Source organism: Corapipo altera, unplaced genomic scaffold (genome assembly GCF_003945725.1).
Source record: "Corapipo altera isolate COAL_440 unplaced genomic scaffold, ASM394572v1 1b, whole genome shotgun sequence".
Lineage (NCBI taxonomy): Eukaryota > Metazoa > Chordata > Aves > Passeriformes > Pipridae > Corapipo > Corapipo altera.
The window spans coordinates 10,757,818-10,778,527 of record NW_020884881.1 but is presented as its reverse complement, the minus strand read 5'-3'; the positions used below and the strand labels follow the sequence as shown (position 1 = coordinate 10,778,527).

Sequence of the window (20,710 nt, the reverse complement as noted above, 5' to 3'; positions counted from 1 at the left end):
CATTGTTCAACAACTACTCTGCAAATAAAAGTTTCCATGTGGACTTGTGAAATCAGCGTCAGCTCCAAAGCTCCATGCAAGAGCAGATCTGATTAAGCATCTGGAAATAAACAAATGGAAAGACTTCTAGCAGTGAAGAGAAAAATGGCCTGAAGTTTTGAATGCTGGAATTCTCCTTGGTACTATTTTCCTTAGATGGCCTCTGGAGCTTTCAAGGAATAGCTGGAAGTTCTGTTCTTTTAACTATAATGCACTACAATTTTATTCCTTACTCTCTAAAAAAAATTGCACATTTCAGTTTTTTCAAGGATACAAGAGAATTGTTATGAAATAGATATAGAACTATTCAAGTGGTGGTTTAGTTCCCTATAATTAAAAAAGGTGTGTGTGATTGGTGGAAGCTCTCCTTGAAAATCTAGCTGGAATCTGTTAGGGTTTTCTGCATGTTAGCATTTGCAGACACCCACACTGAGGATGTGGCAGAATAGACAGTAATTGCAACTGCAAATAGTATAAGAACACAACAATGAATGGAAATATGAGGTTGGGGTAAGGGTAATATAGGTTAGTGTCTTCTCCTGACAGTGACTAGTAGAAAATTCCTTGAGAAAAGATTGTATGAACAGGAAAAGCATATAGGAGTTAGGAAGATGATGCAGAAGGAGGGAACACAAGGAAATAGACAATAATATATTTAAAAAACACATATATGGGAGAAATTACTAACAATTGATAAAAGGTTCAGCATTATGGGGTTAACTGCTATTTCTCTGAGTTTCTTAAAAATGCACTGTAAAGTACACCCTCCATCAAACACCACATTCACAAACTACAGTTTAATGTTGACATCTCTATGTTTCTGTACTATTCACCAAAATCCCAGAAGCACAATCCCAGAAGCACTTCCATGTCTAAAAGAAAATCATGGGCATTATTCTTCCTTTATATGCTCTTTGAGTCTCTCCTTTCAGAAATCTTTTGCTTGATTCCCTTTCTTTCTCTGTCCATATCCAGGAAACAATTCCACGATAGAATTGCATGAAGACAATTGCCTTGCCTTCCTGACATGCAGGACATGTACCAGGAGTGCTGTCTTAAGGGATAAACTACAGTGTGCCTCTCTCTCGATGCCTATGGATTTTTGGATTTTTAGCTTTTTGTAGATTTTAAAGTAGCTATATTATATCCCTCACCCTTTAGCACAGTAGTTTACACATTTTCCCAACACTGTTACCCCATTCCATATCACTCCCTCAAAATTCTGTTAGCTTGTTTAGACTTCCCTCAAGGTAGGCCTTCATTCCATTTAAGAACATCTGCACCCTGGCCTGGACAACAAGATACCACCCAGGCACAGCGACCTTCAAGTCCAGATCTTTGGAGAAGCTCCAAGGACTGGATGTGCTGTGATGAGGAGGATGAGGAAGAGGGGGTCCCAGAGCCCCCTGCCTCAATTTCCAGAGGGGAATGCCAGGGGGAGGTGCTGGGGGGTGGATAAACCCGGGATTGGATGGGTTAACACCTTAAATTGTGGAACCCCCTGGACACAAGAGGCACATCATGTGTATTCCTGTGGGCCTCAGGCCTGGAATTAAAGGACCCACCCACTTTATCTTATACACTAAGTTGGCTCTGAGTCTTGTTTTCTGCTGTCTCTTAAGGCAACACTCTATACAGCCACATGAAACACAGAAAAGATTATTTTGCACCATATTTTGCCATGACAGAGTGCAGGAAAAAAGAATAGATCTGTCAACACTATGACCACTACTGGAACTAAAACACTTCAGAAGTTTCTGAGGAAATTTTAGCTCCTGCACTATGAATAAAGGCGACAGCATTTAGATGAAGTCCCCAGTCACACATAGAAGGCAAACAATTCTCTGAGATCACTGAGTAGGTGGAGAAATACCACAGACAGCTGAGCTATAATCCATGCATCTCATATAGTGATTCTTCTTTGGCACAGTAACACACTGATTTGCCAAAAAGTCTGAGCTGGAATCATATTAACATTCACATGCAGATATTAGACAATGACTATTATTTCATGAATACACCACAGTCAGAGTACAAAAAAACAATTTTTAAAAATTGCAGATAATTAATTTACCCAAAAAAAATTAATATGATTAGCCAGCTGAACATACCTAAACCACAGTTAATATAACTGATGCTTTAACATTAACAATAAATCTGTGTTGCCAAAATCTGTGCAATTTTGGATTCACTTGAAAAGATGAGGTCAGAACTGTAGCTTGGGGAAGTTCAAATGGAAAGGTTCATCACATCTGCAGCCTATAATTGAACAGACAGTTCAACTCAGTTTGTTAGCTGAAAAAATGTCAAAAAAAGAGAATATCAATATGATTTTCAATCACTAAAAAAAGATAGAAAAATAGTTTTTCAGCAATCTTAAACTATACACAAGACCTTCAAAAGAATGGCACAAGTAGGCTGTATGATAAATATCAGTGAGTTTTAACATAAAAACATATGCAATTAATCTAAATAGAAATAGCGCACTGATTTATATGTGTTCCATGCTTAAAAAGAATTAGTGTGTATCTTCAAAGTTAGAGGAAACAGCTTTATAAATAATGTTTTCTAAAAGCCCCTGTAGACTGTCACATTTGACTCATCACAATTTGTTTAAAATAGCACTGAGTAGATGCAAGTGGACGTAATCTTGATTTTGAGCCTACAGAAAACATTAATTATCAACAAAAATTGGAAAATGTATTGTCGATATGTACACAAATTGAATTTAGTGTCTTTGATATGACAGAGAAATGGAAATGGATGGCAACCAACATACTGATGTTCAAATAGATATAATGAACACTAGATATGAATCAGTTAAATAATTTGACAGAAAAGGCAGTTAGTGTATAAAATTCTGTCACAACTGTTCTTTACATGTTTTTAGCTCTAAACACAATAAACGTTACTATGATTTTAGTTTTGTACAAAAATACATAAGGAAAACAAGATCATAGAAGGATTTAACATTTCTAAGTACATCACCCATAAAGGATGTGATGTGGTTGGGTATGATTTATTTTTGCTTTCTTTATTAGCTGTCAAAGTTCATTATGATATTGGATTAAATTCTTTCACTAAACAACAATGCTGATATAATTGAGAATGTTATTTTATCCTGTGATTTAAAAGCCAAGACCATGATCAAATATACTTTTTATTCTTGGCCAATTGTTCTTTTTCGTCACCAATCTAGAAAGCAAATTGTTCTCACCCATAATTACAGTCACTTTCTAAAACAAAACAAATCACACTGAAATTGTTGTAGGCTGCATCAACAATTTCAATCATGTTTTCAATCTGTTTAAATAATACTTGCATTATAGTCTCAAAACATCAAAATACACTTTTTCATTTCAAATATAAAAAAATATTTCCTTTTCTTTTTTATGCATTTGCATTCAATTAAAGTGTAGGCTAGAAAAGAGTCAATCAGCACCATTCCCCTGTTACAGAAATTCTGAAGTAAAACTGTGCCAGGAACCAAAAACATTTCTTGCTATCTTGCCTAGCTGTAGAAGAAGAGTTTTTTCTCATGAAAACACTACCTTGATGTTTTCCCACTCTTCATGAAAAAATGGCTGAGTAACAGTCAGGATGCAGGTGATTCCTAACGAGTCAATACACCTTCACAGTTAGCACTGAACCTCTCACACTGATTATAGAGGTTTTAGTTTTCCTGCCTACTTCTCTGCTTAGTGGAGCATACAACCACATTGAAAAAAAGATTACTGACCTGAAACTATTGCAAAATGCTGTCACAAATGGAATTAATCGCTGATCACACAGTCACATGTACTTCCACACATAGTATCAGGAAGGACTGAGATGATTTTTTACATCCAGAGGGACTCTGTTTTAGTAGTAGAATCAAGTACTTACTATTTGTGCTAAAACTTGAACACCACCAGGTTGAACATGAGCCAGCGATGTGCCAAGGCATTAGGAGGTGTGTTGCCAAGAGATCTAGAAAGGTGATCTTTCCCCTCAGCACTGGTGAGGCCACACTTGGGGTACTGTGTCCAGTTCTTGGCTTCCCAGTGTATGAGAGGCATGGACATAGTGGAGAGAGTCCAACAGGGGGCAAAAATATGACTAAGGAGTTGGAGAGTATTTCCTGTAAGGAAAGGCTGAGAGAGCCTGTTCAGTCAGAGAAGGCTCAGGGGGCTTGTACCAAGGTGTAACAATACATGGTGGATGGGTGCAAAGATGGAGCCAGGCTCTTCCAGTGGGGCCAAGTGACGGAGGAGACAACAGACAATGGGCACATGCTGAAAACACAGAAGGTGCCGTCTAAACACCAGGGAACACTTTTATACCATGAGGGTGACTGAGCACAGGTTGGAGTCTCTGTCCTTGGAAGATATTCGAAAGCTGCTTGGTCATGGTCCTGGGCAACCAACTCTAGGCGTGCCTGCTTGAGCCAGGGGCTGGACCAGATACCTCCAGAGATCCCTGCCAACCCCAACCATTCTGTGATTCTGTGATAATTATCAGGAGAGTTGGATTCTGTCATTCTCTTATATTAAAGCACATGTTTGCAATCCAATCTTATTTGTCATATGACAGCATTTCACACATAATATAAACCATTCCATGGCATTCTAGCAATGTTCAGTCATATGGATACGGCTGAGCCTTAAGACTGGAATGAAGGAAGGAGGGCTGCATTTAAAGTAGTTTTACAGATCTCAAACTCACATCACTTCATTATGGCTGGACACACAGAGAAAAATACAGGCAACAAAATGAGACAATGGAGAAGCATGGAGGGAAGACAGTTTGAAGAGAGAATTACAATTAAAAAGAAAAAGAAGTAATATTTACTGATACTTTAAAGCTAGGCCAGTGAAGAGAATAGCAACCTCAAAGATTCACACATAACATGTATGGATGACATTTCTGCATAATATTTACTACATGTTTATATACCAAAATGTCCCATGTCCATAACCATTTGCAGAACTGAATTACTACTTCATATGCAGAAATATAAACATCTGATATGTAACACTTAGAATGTGCAGTTCTAAGTATGAAGAAGAAACTAGAAAGAACACAGTTAATAAAATCCCATGTCATTTTTCCTAAAGCAACTTTTATATAAGAGAAGTTTTATGCTTCTAATGTAATTACTTTCGTAACTGTACAATAATACATCAATGGTAACAGTTTAAACTTGGTATGGTAACTGGTTGATAGCAAAAATACAAAAAAACTTTATAATTTTATTCCATATCCTGTCACTGAAGAGATTTTTTTCTTAATAATATAAATTTTCAAAGAATTTTCACTTAAGATATGTATGTTAATAGTAAGATGTCAGCATGAAAACAGAGAAAAATTCCACTGTGGTTTGCAGAAGAGTATTCCCATATTAGCTATGCAACCTTCCATACAATAATGCACACAATAAAACCTGGTTTTCATTATAGCAGTATATTAAGTATGATTTGAAATATGCTCCAGAAAAATGATTGCATGCTCTATACAGGGGTCACTCAAACTGTACAATTTTGAGTCAAATAGAGGCTTTGAGACTCAAATGACTGTTGTACACAGAGACAATATACATGAAGCCTTTCTAAAAGTAAAGAAATAATTGCTAATTTTGTTTCACTTCTGGAAATCAAGATAGCTAAGAAGCAAAGAGAGAGTGACTACCTGCCTAAGTGTAGAGTGCATGGATTACTGAAGTGTAGATTACATTGGTTATACCAAAACATACTTCATAGTAAATGAGTCACTAAAAATTGTTAGAATCAAAAAGGGGTGTTCTTTAAGAGAAACTTTTTATTCTGATTTATATTCTGTGCAGTTCTACTGAAATGAACTGAACTGAAAAACATCATCAACTAGAACCCACTCCTATCACAGAGATCGAGCTCAATTAAACGAAACATGCACAAATCAAGAGTATTCTACTGAGATTTAAAACGATTTTCTGCTTCAACCTATAGAAAATATTGAAAGGCCATAATTCATTAGCTAGAAAAGGAAAAATCAGGTAGGGAAATAGCTGATAATGTGTCTTTTCCCACTAGCATTTAAGCACACGGGTAATACATTCAGGTAATTTGCCTGCTCCCAAAATATGCTACTGTCCAATAAGCTGTCTCTGTTCATTTCATATAAACTACTCAAAACAACTTAAAAAATCAGGTTTTCTAGGTTTATGTTCTTATTCTGGAATCTTGGGAGCTTGTTATAGCCATACTAATTTTAAAGATATTTAGGTGGTTCAGAATGCAGTTGGGGACTTACAAAGACTTTTTAAGATGCAGAAATGTGTAGGTCCTCTTCAATAGCAAATTCTTCCTGTACATCCCTTCATCCATGATCATTATAGTTCGATCCATCACAGACTTCTCTAACAAAAGTCTGTTTAATTTGGACATGTGGATTATTTCCTAAACTTCAAAACTAAACCTAATTTAAAACTCAGTGTCAAGACCACAGCAGCCACCTCTAATACACAGCAATCATTTTCTGTCAATAACTCAACATCAGAGTACTGTGGTACTAGTGACTTTTTTAGGAAACTATAATTTCCAAAGCAAATGGTTTCCAGCTGGCCCTGAGGACAGATCTTGTCCAGCTGTAAATACAAACTGGTAGATATTTTTCTGCACAAGAGAAGAACAGAAAGCTGCAATAAATGATAGCATACTAATAATTATATTTACTAAATACCCTGTGAATTTGAAATGAACAACCATGAAATACAATCCACACTGCCAGAGACGCTAAAAGATCCCTATCATAGGTTCTAGAACTTTGAGAAGTCCAGGCATGCTTTATTTTCCACAGTCTTGCTCAGAGCAAACACAGATTTGGCCTGGAGGAGAAAACACCCAGTAACAATCCCCTGTGGAAAGAGACTGTATCTACATACTGGATTCACCAAAAAGAGAACATTAAGATTCACAGAGGGAGAGAAAGGAAGAGAGAAAGGAAGAGCAAAACGAAGAGAGAAAGGAAGAGAAAAAGTAAGAGAAAGAGCTCTGCCTTTCTGCAGCAGATGGTTAGGTGCTCAGCTAGAGCAAACCTCTGGTCAGTCTTCTAAACAGGAGAGCTCTTTCTGCAATTCCCATATTGAATAAATTAGTGACAGCTCAAGAAAAAGAAATCAGGTGACAGCCACACAGATTCATAATTCTCTCTGGATCAAGGGAGCTGCAATCTTTTCAAATTCAAAATGGAAGCATTTCATTAGGCTTTCTGTTTTTCTGTAATAATTTTTGTTCCCTCTGTACTTTACACATAAATAAAGCCATTTTTTTCTAGCTTGCCTCAAAGTACCACAGACCTAGCTTCCAGCCCACAAATGTATTAACTTGCATGATTTATCACACAGAGACAAAATACTTGCAAAAATACTTTCAGCACAGCTGGCTCAGCCTGTTCCCTTTTTGTGTGTCCTGAAGGAGACCCTACAGAAGGCTCTCCCCAGCCCTGAGTGCTTCCATGCACCCCTCCCCAAACCCCTGCACTATTGCTGTTGTCTTCTGGTGATACCAGTTCCTAACCCTCTGTATCCTAAAAATTCATTTGCTCTTTATTAGCAATGTGAGTTCTTCTGACCCATTAGGCTTATTATCTATTATAGTAATTGATGGTTTGATTCTGCATTTTAAAATTAATTGATGCCATCTCATCTTATTGGACCAAGCATACTTAATTTATACATCATAATTTTCTATTGTATAATATGTTTTTTTTGTTATGCAGAGCAGCTACATAGACTTATGTGTCTTTTTTTCCTTGTGAATCTGCACCCACATGTTTCACTGCTGCATAATAACTCTTAATATTTGGACATAATAATGGTCTTATGCTAGAGCCATCTTCCACTTTGGCTTTTTTCTTTTTCTTCTAAAAATGTAAGTGGATCTTCTGGATGTGCAACAAATACATCACAAAGCAGCACCTGCAAAAAGAAACTGCAAATTAATACCTTCGTATTAACAGCAAAGTAGCATCTAGTTATGAAACTAGTTAAAATAAGCAGAAATTTACCAGCATCTTTTAAAATACTGCAAAATAGAGGCATTTCTTTTTATCACTTGCCTTCCCTTTCATTCAATTTTTAAAGGTAATATTGCATGTATCATATTTCAATTGCTAGACTTCAAAGCACTGGTTTTAGGATAGTAAAAAAATATGTGGCATTTCTTTAACAATTCCTACTAAGAATTTCATTGCTTTTAACATGCACTAAAGAAAAAATATATAGATTAGATAATTTTATTTACTTAATGAAAACTAGAATTTAATACAAGTTTAATACTGTGTAGTAAAGAGTATGTTGAATGGGAAGCTGGGTAAAAATTGAACCAGCATTGAAAACAAAATGCAGCTTAAAAAATATTTGCTTTTCAGGGTTACCATACAACTTTGCATTATCTTTTAGTAACAATGGAAAATAACCAACGAACCATTTTTCTCATTTGTCCTTTAGCTGTCTTCAGCTAAAGAACATGGATCATTTACTTTTGGACTTCAAGCTCACATACAGCAAGAAAACCCAAAGTATATTGATTGCTTAAAGTATATGAACGAACTGCAGTTATTTAAGTGAATATTTAAAGGAAACTGTAAGCTGGAAGTTCTTGTGCCTGGTAAAAATTTCAAAACATGACTTGCAATACTACTTCCCTTTCAAGACATGGCCTCTTGCTATTACTAAATTAATTTGGAGCATGTGCTTGAATCCTTTCCAGGAAGCATGGTGGGAGGACAGAAGTTGTGGATGCCCCACTACTGGAAGTGTTCAAAATCAGGCTGGATGGGACTTTGAGCAAACTGATGGAGTGAAAGGTGTTCCTGCCCACAGCGAGGTGGTTGGACTAGATGATCTTTGAAGGTTTCTTCCAACCCAAACCATTCTATGATTCTATGCACCGAAGTTAAGACCAATATGAAAAGGTGAAGCAAATTATTCATTTGTGCACAGACAAAGTGAAAGGCCACTGTCTTCAGTTCAGACACCTTGAATATTTACAGTACTAACCAACACACTGATTCCAGCTTTAGCATGTCTTCAATGTTCTCAACAAAAACTTAATTTGCAAGGTATATCTTGATGGTTGACTACATTAAGAAAATATTATAAATCCATCCCTTATCATTGTACTTCTTGACATGTAATATCTTTTTAAATAATGGACAGCTAAATGGCTTTCATTACAAACTTTCCTGTAGACAGATTTCCCAAAGCCAATCCCAGTGTAGGTCAGCTACTCCCTCTGCTGGATTAAGCCACGATGTGTCTGCCATACCTATGCCATTTTTTTATTCAAGGTTTTTTTGCCTTTAGTTTCCTCCTTTTTCAAACAAACACAGACAACTTCTTCTCCTTTTGATGTTCTGAAAGGTTTCCAACACAAGAAATCCAAACTATACAGCCATATACTGGATTGCAATTCCTCTGTTTAACATTTTAGAATGTTAATTACTTGATTAAGGAAGGAATTTTAACACCTGGTCTTGCAATCCTCATTCAGATACTCTTCAGTGTTGCTTGGACAACACGTAAAATTTTAAACAACTATATCCATTATGCCAAACAATTATGCCTGTACAAGTCTGGCTATTTCTATCAGACTTCTACAAGGTTCTCAACAATGTGAAGGAGTCCATCATCAATATTTCTCACCCATTCTTCTTCCTACCACTTTAGCCATTTACACACTTCATGGCAAAATTAATTTGGATCACACAGCAGAAAATAAAAAACTCTGCATCCATATTTAATTCCAACATTTTAAGAATACATCTACTTACAACAGTGAAGGTTATCTTACACAGAGTGTTTGCAGGATTACAGTTTGCCTGACTTTTAATGAATACTGTTTAAAAGTAACTTTGGAGGAGAACTGAAAGGCAGGAAGGAAATGCTCAGATGCAGTAGGGAATCCTAAATTATTTGGACAAGATTACTTGGACTCCAATTGTGTTTGGACCATGTCCAAACCACAACCTCCTCATAAAAAGAGTTAAGCAAATGGCCATTGTAGAACTCCATATCCTTAATTTTGAGAATATGTGTATAAATGTTCAAAGGTCTTATCTTGGCTTTGATGTTCCTTAATACAAGGACCAGTATCATCTCATTTATCTTCATACCATGCATACTGTAACTTCCTAAAGAAATTAAAATATAATAAAATTAAACCAGAAACATGGCTGGATATCAGCAAGCACCAACCTCTAAGAAAGAAGAAAAAAAAAAAGATAAAAAAAGCTTACACAGGGTAATTTTTAACTGGTTCTTTCTTTTAAGAATCTCACTTAAATCTTATCCTTAACTCTTTCATTTTTAGTTCATTAACTTAATGCCACTGCTGCTATAATGCTGCGTATACCTGTAACAGCTATAATGCTGTATATAGCTATACTAGCTATAACCTTTGCTTGGAAAGGTAGACATGAGCTATTTTTGAAGTGCTGAATCAAGAACTACACCTCATGCAGACATATATTTTGTTTTTCTGTGCTTAAAAAACAAAGAATTATCTAGAGACAGACTCTCGGGAAAGGAACTCGGTCTGCATGGTAGTTCTGCTCTCTAATTATTCTAATTGGCTCAAGATTTCTTTATTAACGTTTCCATGGAAATCTTGGCTGTAATAGCTGCTTGCAAATGAGGTCTATTTTGGTAACTTAAAAGTATCAGGATGTCTCTTAATCTTGTACTTGTGCATTGTGCTTTTCTTTGTTTGAAGGAAACCGAAAAACAGCTGCTGCAGATTTGGAAACAGGCAGAGATGAACGTGTCAAACGAGGAGGAAACCAACAGAATACAGAGAATCACGTTAAGAATCCCAAGGGCAAACCCATCAACTCTGTTTCCCCCACAGTCCTTCATGTTGTGCCAGTTTCTAACATTTCATGGAAGGTTATTTACTCCTATGCCAACAAAAATACCTAATCCACCGGTACCTGAAGCATGGTCCAGCCCCACCTTTATCTTTGACAGGCCATCAAACAACCACAAGTGCACCCACAGCACTCAAAAAGGAGGGAATTATCTGTTTGAAACCTAGAGGTGATTCTGTAATTAACACTGAAGAACTCAAGCGTATCAAGGAAGGTGCCAATGCAGTTCACTGGGTTTGCCTTAATTTCAATCCTCGTTTAATACGTTTAAACACATACTAAAAAGCAGAACGGCCTTGCTCCATCTTGTTTCTATTTTTAAAGTTCTCATAAATTGTTCGAGGCAGGCTACTGACAAAAGCAGCAGAACAAAAACACGCCCTAGGCCAGCAGAGGGCGGTGTTAAGGGGTGTGAGATGCCCTGGCCAGCGCTCAGGGGCACAACGAGGGTTCTGCTGAGGGGCCAAGGGGACCTTCCATGGGGACGGCGGGGCGGGCGCCTCCCTCCCACGGATGCTACCGGGGGAGTTTGTGGCCCCACCGGCTCCATGGGGGACCAGGCTGGACAAACAGCGGGTGGTGGGGTCCAGAGGCGGCGGAGGGCGCTGACTGCCCCACCTCTAGGGACGATGTGCCCCCGCGGGGGCTGCCATGGTGCAGGACCGCCCTTGCCTCGGGCCGGCCTGGGGGCGCGGGTGATTCTGAAACAAAAACTGCATCGCAGAGTTGTGAAGGCCGAGCCTCCCCCGCGTCCCGCACGCAGAGCTGCCGGCTCAGCATCCCCCCGGCCGCCCGGGGAAGAGAAGGGCAGATCCGGGGCACATCGCCGGCGGAGCGGCGCCGGATGGGGCGGTGTCTTCCGCGGGCGGCGCAGCCGCGGCCGGGGCGATGGGGGAGCCGCGGGGCGCGGCGCTGAGGGCGGCGGCGGCCGCGCTGCTCGGGGCCGGCGCCTGCTACTGCCTGTGGCGGCTGACGGCGGGCGGGCGGCGGGCGGGGCCCGGGCGGGGGCCGCCGGCAGGTGAGGGGCAGGGCAGGGTAGGGAGGGGCAGGGCAGGCGGTGTCCCCCCCCCCGCGGTGTGCGGTGACGGCGGCGGAGGCTCCGCGGGCCCGGGGGGTTCCCAGCCCGGGGGGTTCCCAGCCCGCGGCCGCTGCTCGGGGCGGATCCGCGCCCTGCGGGAGGCGGTGCCTCAGTGCTGCTCGCCGGCCCTGCGAGAGCAGTGCGGCGCTTCGGAGGACTCTGGAGCGTAGCTTATTTTTAGAAAAGTCTAATTTGTGTTGGTTTTTGTTTGTTTGTTTGTTTGTTTTTCAAGTCCCCTAAAGCGTGCGTCTGATCACTGTATTTACTTAATGGGCTGATTTGCTGTTATGTTATTAAAGTTATTTGTGTTCCCCCTATAATTCAAAGTTAAAGTGTTTAGACGAGGATGAGGGTGAAAACCGATCTTGTTTTTGAAGTGAGCTCTTGGATTACCATCATTAAACTCTGACATCTTTTTTTTTTTTTTAACCCCCAAAGAATACTGTGGTGTTTGCCTGGTGAGATGGTGGCAGCAGATCTGTGGAATTTGAAGGACCGGTTAGCTTCTCAGGAGTCATCTCAAGCCAGCTATGACTAGTCCAGCAGTCATAGATCGGGTCTCCAGGCTCTTCAGCTTAGCTAAATAGTTCTGCCTCCTACTGAGTGAAAATGGCCTTTGATGGCATTTGTGTCACCCTTTTATGAAAGCCAGGTGCTCCATAACATCTTCCTGACTCAGAAACAGCCTTCCTCAGTTGTTTAAGTGATGCCATGACCAGCAGTATTCTTAACATTGCGGCTGTTACTTTGTCAAAGGACCTAGGGTGCAAGCAAAATTATCATTATTATAATTTCTGGAAGTAGTAGTCTGCAAATCAGAAGTGTTGTTTTCCTACAGTGCCCAGACAGATTTCCACATTTCATTTCATAAGCCACTAGGAAAACAAAAACCCAAACACGTTTGGTGAATATTCTTAGTAATTTTGTAATGGGAGGTCTGCTGTTCATTAACCAGAGAGTAACGTACCTCAGGCTCTAATTGTGCGTTCCTTTTATTCTCTACTTTGAAAAGAGGTAATTAGAGGACTCAGTGAAAAAGGATGGAAAGCTTGCTGTTGTAAAACACAGTCTTTTTACCATGACATTCTGCTTGGGTACAATCAAACCTAGAACAATGTGTCCTGCAACTGAGAGCTAAATTTCAGCTTTGTAAAAAACGCTAAGGGTAACTAAGTGAAATGTCTCAAACTTGGTATCAAGTATTTAATTTTTGAACACTGACAGGCAGCAGTCCTCCAGTGTCAACCCATGGCATGGATGCAGATGCTCTACAGAAACTGATTCATTTGCTCCAGGCCACAGATGATCCATTAGTTCAAGAGCAAGCTTTAATCACTCTCAGCAACAGTGCTGCCTTCTCTGTAAATCAAGTAAGTATTGTTCTGTAGAAAACAACATGTCCAATGCCAGCCAGTCTGGCAGATGAGAGGTGCTGTTTTGCTGAAGTGACACAGGACAGAAAGCTACGATAGCTTGTGCTCTAAAATCCATTTTATGTCTATGCCTTAATTTCTGCTAGCCCAAATAATATAATTTACCAGCTTCACAGAATTCATCAAAGCGTAATGTTTGGACAACCTAAAGTCCTTACAGAGTTCTCTATTTGAAAGTGCTGTAAATATACTTTTTTTTTTTGCTTACAGTTATGTAATGTTAGTGAAAGGGTTGAATTGGAGGTTAAGCGCTTTCAGTTTCACATCTGCAATTTACTGAGATAAACTAATTTTTTATTCTCACAAAGTTTTATGCTGTTTATATATTAGTAATTTTCCAACTATCCAGGTATCTTCCAATCAATTGGACCTAGGATGCAGAAAAACTTTGAGCTGGATGCAGATTTTCATGTCTTTGTAAAAGTTTAACCTCCAAGGTCCCACTCTTATTTTTTATTTTGTATGGTACTTATGACAGATGTCTATTTTGGCTTCTAAAACTATTTTCTTAATATAAATATGATAAAACAGATTGTAACTGAAGCCCAAGGCCCATTGGCCCATTCTTCATTTTCTTGAAAACAGTATATTTTTTTTCAGTGACAGTTAGAGTCTAAGTGAGAAAGATTAAAACAGTAATCAAATCAAGTGTAATGGAAAGGAAAAAGTTTCAGAACTTCTATCATAATATGAAGCTGCATCTTCAGTCAAGACTTTTAGGTACTGTGACCTGGCTCAGCTGTTCTATAAAGTCATTATGCAATAACTTTCTTTGATTCTTTATAATCTAAAATGCTTTAAGCATGCTTTGCAGGCCAGATTTTAAAAGTAAAGGCATTGTGCCATTGTCTAGTAACATCAAATAATACTTTGTCCCTAAGCAGGACCATTCTTAATTTCAGGGGAGGCAATAAAACAGTATCTGTCAACCATCTCTCTTTAAACAGACCACCAGTCTGTTCTGGAAGTCTTCATTCACACATACAATTTTTGTTAAAATGGAAACTTTGAGAAAAGCCTTCAACATTTAATTTAAAGTTTTAAAAACTGTATTAAATCTCTTTTATATTTCAGGATATAATCCGAAGTTTGGATGGCCTTTCTGTTATTGGAGGGATGCTCTCTGATTGCGTTCCCAAAGTTAAAGAAAAAGCACTAAATGCGCTTAATAATTTGAGTATGAATATTAAAAATCAGGAAAAGATACAGGTAAGTTTCTTAAAAGGAAAAACCAAAGTAACTAAGGCACAGGAGATAGTACAGGACTTTCAGCATGTTTGTTAAAGACAAGCCAGGATGCTAAAATGTTTTGATGAGAGGCATATGAGTCAGCAGATTGGATGATCTGTGCATCCCAAGAGTGAAAAGATAACTTGGAAATTAATTCCTTCACTGGCACTTACTTTTATTTTAAAAGACAGGAAACTAGGCAGCTTGTGTTCAGCTTTCACCAAATGTTATTAAACAGAGATTGTGCTGCTAAGTTTATAGTGGAATTATGTGAGGCAAGATAATTTCCAAACATCCCAAGAACAGCAGCAGTGGTTGTTTAATACAATGGATTGCAGACTGAACTTGGCAGGACTCAGGCAAGGGAGAAGGAAACAGTAATTGAGCCCCTGGGTTTGTGTGAGACCAATTTTTCAGGTGATACTTTCATCTTTAAAGAACAGTGTGTATACATGAATGCCAAGTTCCACTGGTAAATACAGTGGATGCCGTGGAAATAAAGGGACTAAGCATCAAGAAAAAAACCCTACTTTTTGTCATTATCAGATTAATCAATAGATCAAGAAGCGTCCAGGCAGAGAGCTGAGGCAGATTTGAAGACTTTCACTGGTTTTTTTTCAGTAGCTTGATAAAAAGGCAGAGTGATTGTATGTGGTAGTTTGCAGGATCTTTAGCAATGGACAACTTTTATTACATACATTTTATAGACATAGTGCTTGTCAATATTTGTATAGGTAGAAAATAACTCCTTTGGTAAAGGCAAAGTAACTTTTTTCTTAGTTAGGACTCCGAGATTTATTGTATATTGTCATCCAAAAGAAAATTTAGTAAAAATAGTTGTTAATGTCAGTTGTCATCACTGTTCCTACAGAGTGCTCCAGTAAATGAGCCACATGATTGGAAGAAAGGATTTCATTCCAAGGCTTGTCCTTAGCTTGTTCTCAACATTGAAGATATTAGTCGCTATAAGTGATTTTTTTAAAATAACTCTTTAAAGCAGCTGTGCCACTTCTGAGATGGAGTGAAAGCAATTTAGGTTTTCAGAGCAATTTATGCTTCAGAAAGGTTAGTGGGCTCTGTCTGCTTCTGTCGTGCCAACAGAATGTTTGAATGTATTTAAACCTAAAAACTACTTGTTTCCAAGATCCTTCACCATGCTATGTATTCAGCCAGCAATTTCAGGAGGTATTTATGCAACTGTAGCTAGGCCACAGATACTGTTTGTGAACAGAAAATATGCTTGTATCAAAAACTGTCTTTTCTGCATCTCCTCCCCCTTTTCCCCAGGTATATATTACACAAGTTTGTAGGATCGTTGAGTCAGCTCCCCTCAACTCTGATCTGCAGCTAGCTGGACTCAGGCTGTTGACAAATATATCTGTTACCAATGACTACCATCAAAAGATGATAAACTCAATTCCATGCTTTCTTCATTTGCTTTCAGAAGGAACTGAAAGGACGCAGGTACTGAGAGGTGTTATTGTTACAAGCCATTTATGAAGCTGCTTTACTTGCCTCCTTTTTTACTGTTTTTGTAAAAGAGTTGAGACTGTGCTAAGAAAAAACAAAACCAAATATTCATGAATGATAGCAGATACAGATTTTGTGCACTAAAATATGGATCTGTATTACTTCCACAATATAAATTCAAAAAGGGGGGAGGGAAGGGAATCTTGGTAGTGGAACCATTGGGCTTGAGCTCAACTAAAGCAGTGCAGGATGTCCTGTGCCTTTGCTATAACAACTCCAGAATTCTCTCCTGCTCTAAACATTGCTACTGCACCACAGAGCAAAGAGAATCTGCATGTGAAAGGGTTCACTGATGCATGAATCTCTAGGGAAACATGCTGAGCAGTGATCCTAAGTTATAGACTTCTGTTCCCTTATGCCTATTACACCTCTTGCAACCCTCATGACTGCAGTGGGAAATCGTGCTTACTTGTGAATTACTGTAATATTGAAACGAGCTTCAGTCAGGGACCAAACAGCATTTATTCAAGATGTTATGGTACCATCAGTGTATGTGGTTGCTCCCTCAGATCAAAGCCAGTTTTCCGAAACTCAGATTTCCACTAAACACAGCACACCTATTTTACTTAAGTATAATAAGGAACTTGGCCTTTCCCCAGTGTTTAGTTTAAAGACTAGTGTCACAAGGTCCAAGAAAGTACAAAGGTACATTTGTATATGCTTCTTATAATTTTAAATATAGCACTTAACCATCCTCTCTGTATTTTAAAAATATTCTGCAGTTTGCCTACTGGGAGTTGTCTATAGATCTTTCCTTATTTTGATGTTAAAAGTCGAACTGAATTTGCTTCTAACAGGTCTATACCTTGGTTTTGCCCTGTATCAAAGAAGTGCACAACTCAAGGTGTTAGTTGACCCATTCTACTTTTTCCTGTACAAGTCAACACTGACATTATTGATGCCTATTACTGCTGTACTTACTGTTTTGGAGCTTGTAATGAACTTGTATGCTTCTCATTTCAGATTCAAGTTTTGAAAGTACTTGTGAACTTATCTGCAAACCCAGCCATAACAAGACATCTTCTCAGAGCTCAGGTAAGGTTCTTGCTGCTTCATTTTATTTTTAGAATATATACACGTGTACCTGTTTAGATATGTGCATGCACTAGAAGAATTTTAATGTATTAGAAATATATATGCAATTCCAGAGTAAAATTCTAGGCAGTACTTGGTTAAAAGCAGTAGTTAGCAGTGCACATTCTTTCACAGGCTGCCTTTCTTCCAGAGGGTAATGGAATACAGATGCTGTACGTGCAGAGGGACAGGCACAGTGCCCTACAGCCTTGGAGACAGTGGGTTGTACTTCTGGTGCACCATTCCTGATAATGATAACATGCAGCAGCCTTTCCACCAAAGGGGTAGTACCAAGAACTTCAGTTTGTAATATGTATAAGGAACCCAAAACCTCCTTTCCAGGCACACAGTCAGTATATAGATTGAAGACCAGGAGCAGACATCAAATAGAACCAGTAGTGTAAATGATCCTTCTCAATAGGTGTTTCTACAGCCAATATACTGTACCAAAACCAACCAAATTCCACTGAAATCCCCACCCCTTTACTCAAATGCAGTCATAAAGTTATTGTCTCTAAGTGAACTTTCCCTGTGCATCTACTTACATCTTAATGGAGAACTTTGGGACATTTGCTGTGCTGGCCTTGGCACACAGGTTTGTTTCATTCCCTCACACCAAAACAAAGAGTCAGAGTTGGAATGGTGCTGCATCCTCCTCCCCAAAGTAACTTTCTTAACATATGCAGTGGCCTTTATTTGTGAGCTATCTGCCATCAGCAGAGCTAGTCTAGATATTACTGTCTTTTCATTATCCAAACAAGATCAGGGTAGCTAAATATTCAGTTCTGTTAAAAGTGCATCCTTTTCTCGTTTATTAGAAATGCTAACATAAAAATATTCAGATCACTGCAGAGAGCAAAATCAACATTACTGAGAAGGCAAGCAGACCCTCTCTTCCAAAAGAGAATTTTCCAGCCAGCCACATTTTGGAGACTGAAAATACAAAGTATTTATTAGGATGTTGATGCACAAGCCAGTCTTTTCTAAAGAGGAACTATGTGCATACTGTGCAAGTTTCTGACATGCTTTCACAACATACAAAGTTCTGGGATTTCATACAGTTTCTGGTTTAGGTGCAAATTTTTTTTTCATTTTCTAAAGTTAGATTTGGTTACATGTACTTACTGCTGGTGATTAAGTATGGAATATTTCTTGAATGTCCTAGGTGCCATCATTGCTATTACTTTTTGACAACTATATAAACCGAGATATTCTGCTCAGAGCCCTGGCATTTGCAGCAAACTTGAAAAAGAACATGAACAATGAAGATGGCACCATAACTGAGGACCAATACAGTGAAGACTCAATTTTCTTTACACTCTGCAGGGACTCTGCCCCATTTGCTCAGAAACTGGCGTTTTTGCTGCATCACCCCGATATAGAAGTGAAAGAACAAGTTGTGAGAATATTAACACAATAGTGTTGTTTTCTAAAAACAGACTGACCTGATGAAAATATTTAATCTTGGGAATGCTATGCTAAAAAAACCTGCAACAAGCAAACAATAAAACAACAATGACAAATAAACCCTGAATAATACCGTATTACTAGGCACAAATCAGTTACTGCAAAAGAGTATTTAATATAGAGAACATAACAGATTTTTTTTTACAAGCAAGAGAAAAGCAATAGCTTAATTAACTACAGTGCAGTTAACCACAACTGTGCAAAGTTTCTACACTTGAACAAAAATTGGAAGGATTTTATTTTGCTTTAAAATCGTCACTTTAAGGAAAGCAGGCATATTTTTAAAAATATTTTATTGAGAGTCAAACATTATCTGCAACTGCAAGTTAGTATTCTCATCTTTATAAAAAAGTCTACGAGAGCAGTATCATACACATTTTTACAAAAGCTTCCTATTCTGTAGCAGCCCTTGAGCCTGCTTTCCTTGGAGAACTGTACTCCTTTTTGCTGCAACTGGAACATCGTTGGAATAAGCGCTTCTGCTGAATTAGCCTCCATAAAGTTTAAGTCATCAATCGAGCATTAATTCAAAATGAAGTGGAATACATACAAACATCACTGTAAAAGAACCTGAATGGAGTATCATTGATGAACAGAAAACATACTGGAAAAGACTTCTCAAACCAGACTGCTAAAAAACTTCCTAACACTTGTATTATAGAGAAAGTAAAACAAGCATCAGTTTTCCACTTTGTACCATTTTTAAGAGAACTGTATCACCTAAACTGTTACCAGGTGCTTCATCTTTCTAACTCAATATACCCACTCTGCTCTTAATAAAACATTCCTATCTTCTCTTTCTGTAATGCAATAGATGTTATTTTCAGAAGGTGACTTTGCAATTAGCTAAAACTGCAAGAAAAAGATGACCTTGAAACTGCAACATATGTATGCCCTGATCAATACAGGGGTAAAGCTACATGTATCTAATTTAACCACAGAGGTAGTTTTAACTCACCAGGAATACAGTCAAGGCAGAAATAGAAGTTGGCATGGTTCCCAGTCAGAACTTTGACAATGCTGCACTGACAGTGAACTTCCCTTTCTCCTTCCCACTGCTCCTAAAACACTGTACAGTTTTTAATAAGCAAGTTACATTACAATCACTTAATGTTTTGCCACTTTTTGTAGACTTAATGTGTTCTGCTGCTGAATTTAACAAAGAAAAATAAAAGCTAGGCCAGACACTAAGAATTTACCAATCCCACTCTCCTCTCCTGATGAGACCGTAAGACTAGACTGTTCTAGGCATAGCTGATATATATGTTTACTTTAGCTGAGCAACAGAGATGTCTAGATGTCCCTTTTCATGTTGTCCAACCTAAAAAGAAGTTTTTTAAATATCTTGTTGATAGAGTTGACCTTTTATCCTTTGCTTTGACAGCTGACAGAAACAAGTGACATTTTCTAAAAATACATGAAAAGTTGTTACAGTGTTGTCTCAGTTGTCTTTTTCTGGTCTAGAAAGACCTATTTTTAAACGCTTTCTTCATAGAACAATGCTGTTGAGATATTCTAAAATCATGCAAGACTCTCCAAAGTGCCTTCATGCAAGGATATCTAATTTTTTTATTCCCTACCCCACACCCTGGATGGAATCTTATCAGCACCAAGCAAAACGTAACAGTCACCATTCTACCTAAAAATGTTGTGAATTAATAGATTCAAAACAAAATATGTCTCTGATCTGTGTAAGTCAGTATTTCTCTACTATGTGGCTGCTTATCTGGATATTCTATATTTTAGTTTCACTCTTTCTAAAGTACATAGTTTTATAGAATAATCTATTGATGATTTTGCAAACAGGAAAAAAACCCGACCTGCAACAAAACCAGCCTTAATTTTAACCTTGTCCTTCAAAGAACTCCAAAATTCCTGCAGGTTGGTGTCCTCCACAAAATTATGAACATGTAATACACATTATATGACTCAAATTGTAATCGAAACTGCTGTGTAAATAAAAGGCTCAATAGAG

The 20,710-nt window shown here is 38.3% G+C and overlaps 2 protein-coding genes across 2 annotated transcripts in view; one reads left to right on the top strand and one right to left on the bottom strand.

Moving 5' to 3' along the window:
• FBXL13 (F-box and leucine rich repeat protein 13) overlaps nt 1-11,703 on the bottom strand; it is a 60,213-nt gene extending 48,510 nt beyond the window's left edge. The window contains 4 exon segments of the mRNA XM_027639994.1: nt 1,778-1,784; nt 4,876-5,071; nt 7,783-7,938; nt 11,465-11,703. Of these exon segments, the coding sequence (XP_027495795.1) occupies nt 1,778-1,784; nt 4,876-5,071; nt 7,783-7,938; nt 11,465-11,703 (598 nt within the window).
• Nucleotides 11,704-11,811: 108 nt separating this feature from the next.
• ARMC10 (armadillo repeat containing 10) lies at nt 11,812-20,289 on the top strand. Its single transcript, XM_027639826.1, has 6 exons — nt 11,812-11,941; nt 13,226-13,371; nt 14,509-14,643; nt 15,952-16,128; nt 17,158-17,229; nt 18,434-20,289. The coding sequence occupies exons 1-6, from the start codon at nt 11,812-11,814 to the stop codon at nt 18,686-18,688; spliced, it is 915 nt and encodes a 304-aa protein (XP_027495627.1). The 3' UTR covers nt 18,689-20,289.
• Nucleotides 20,290-20,710: the final 421 nt, after the last annotated feature.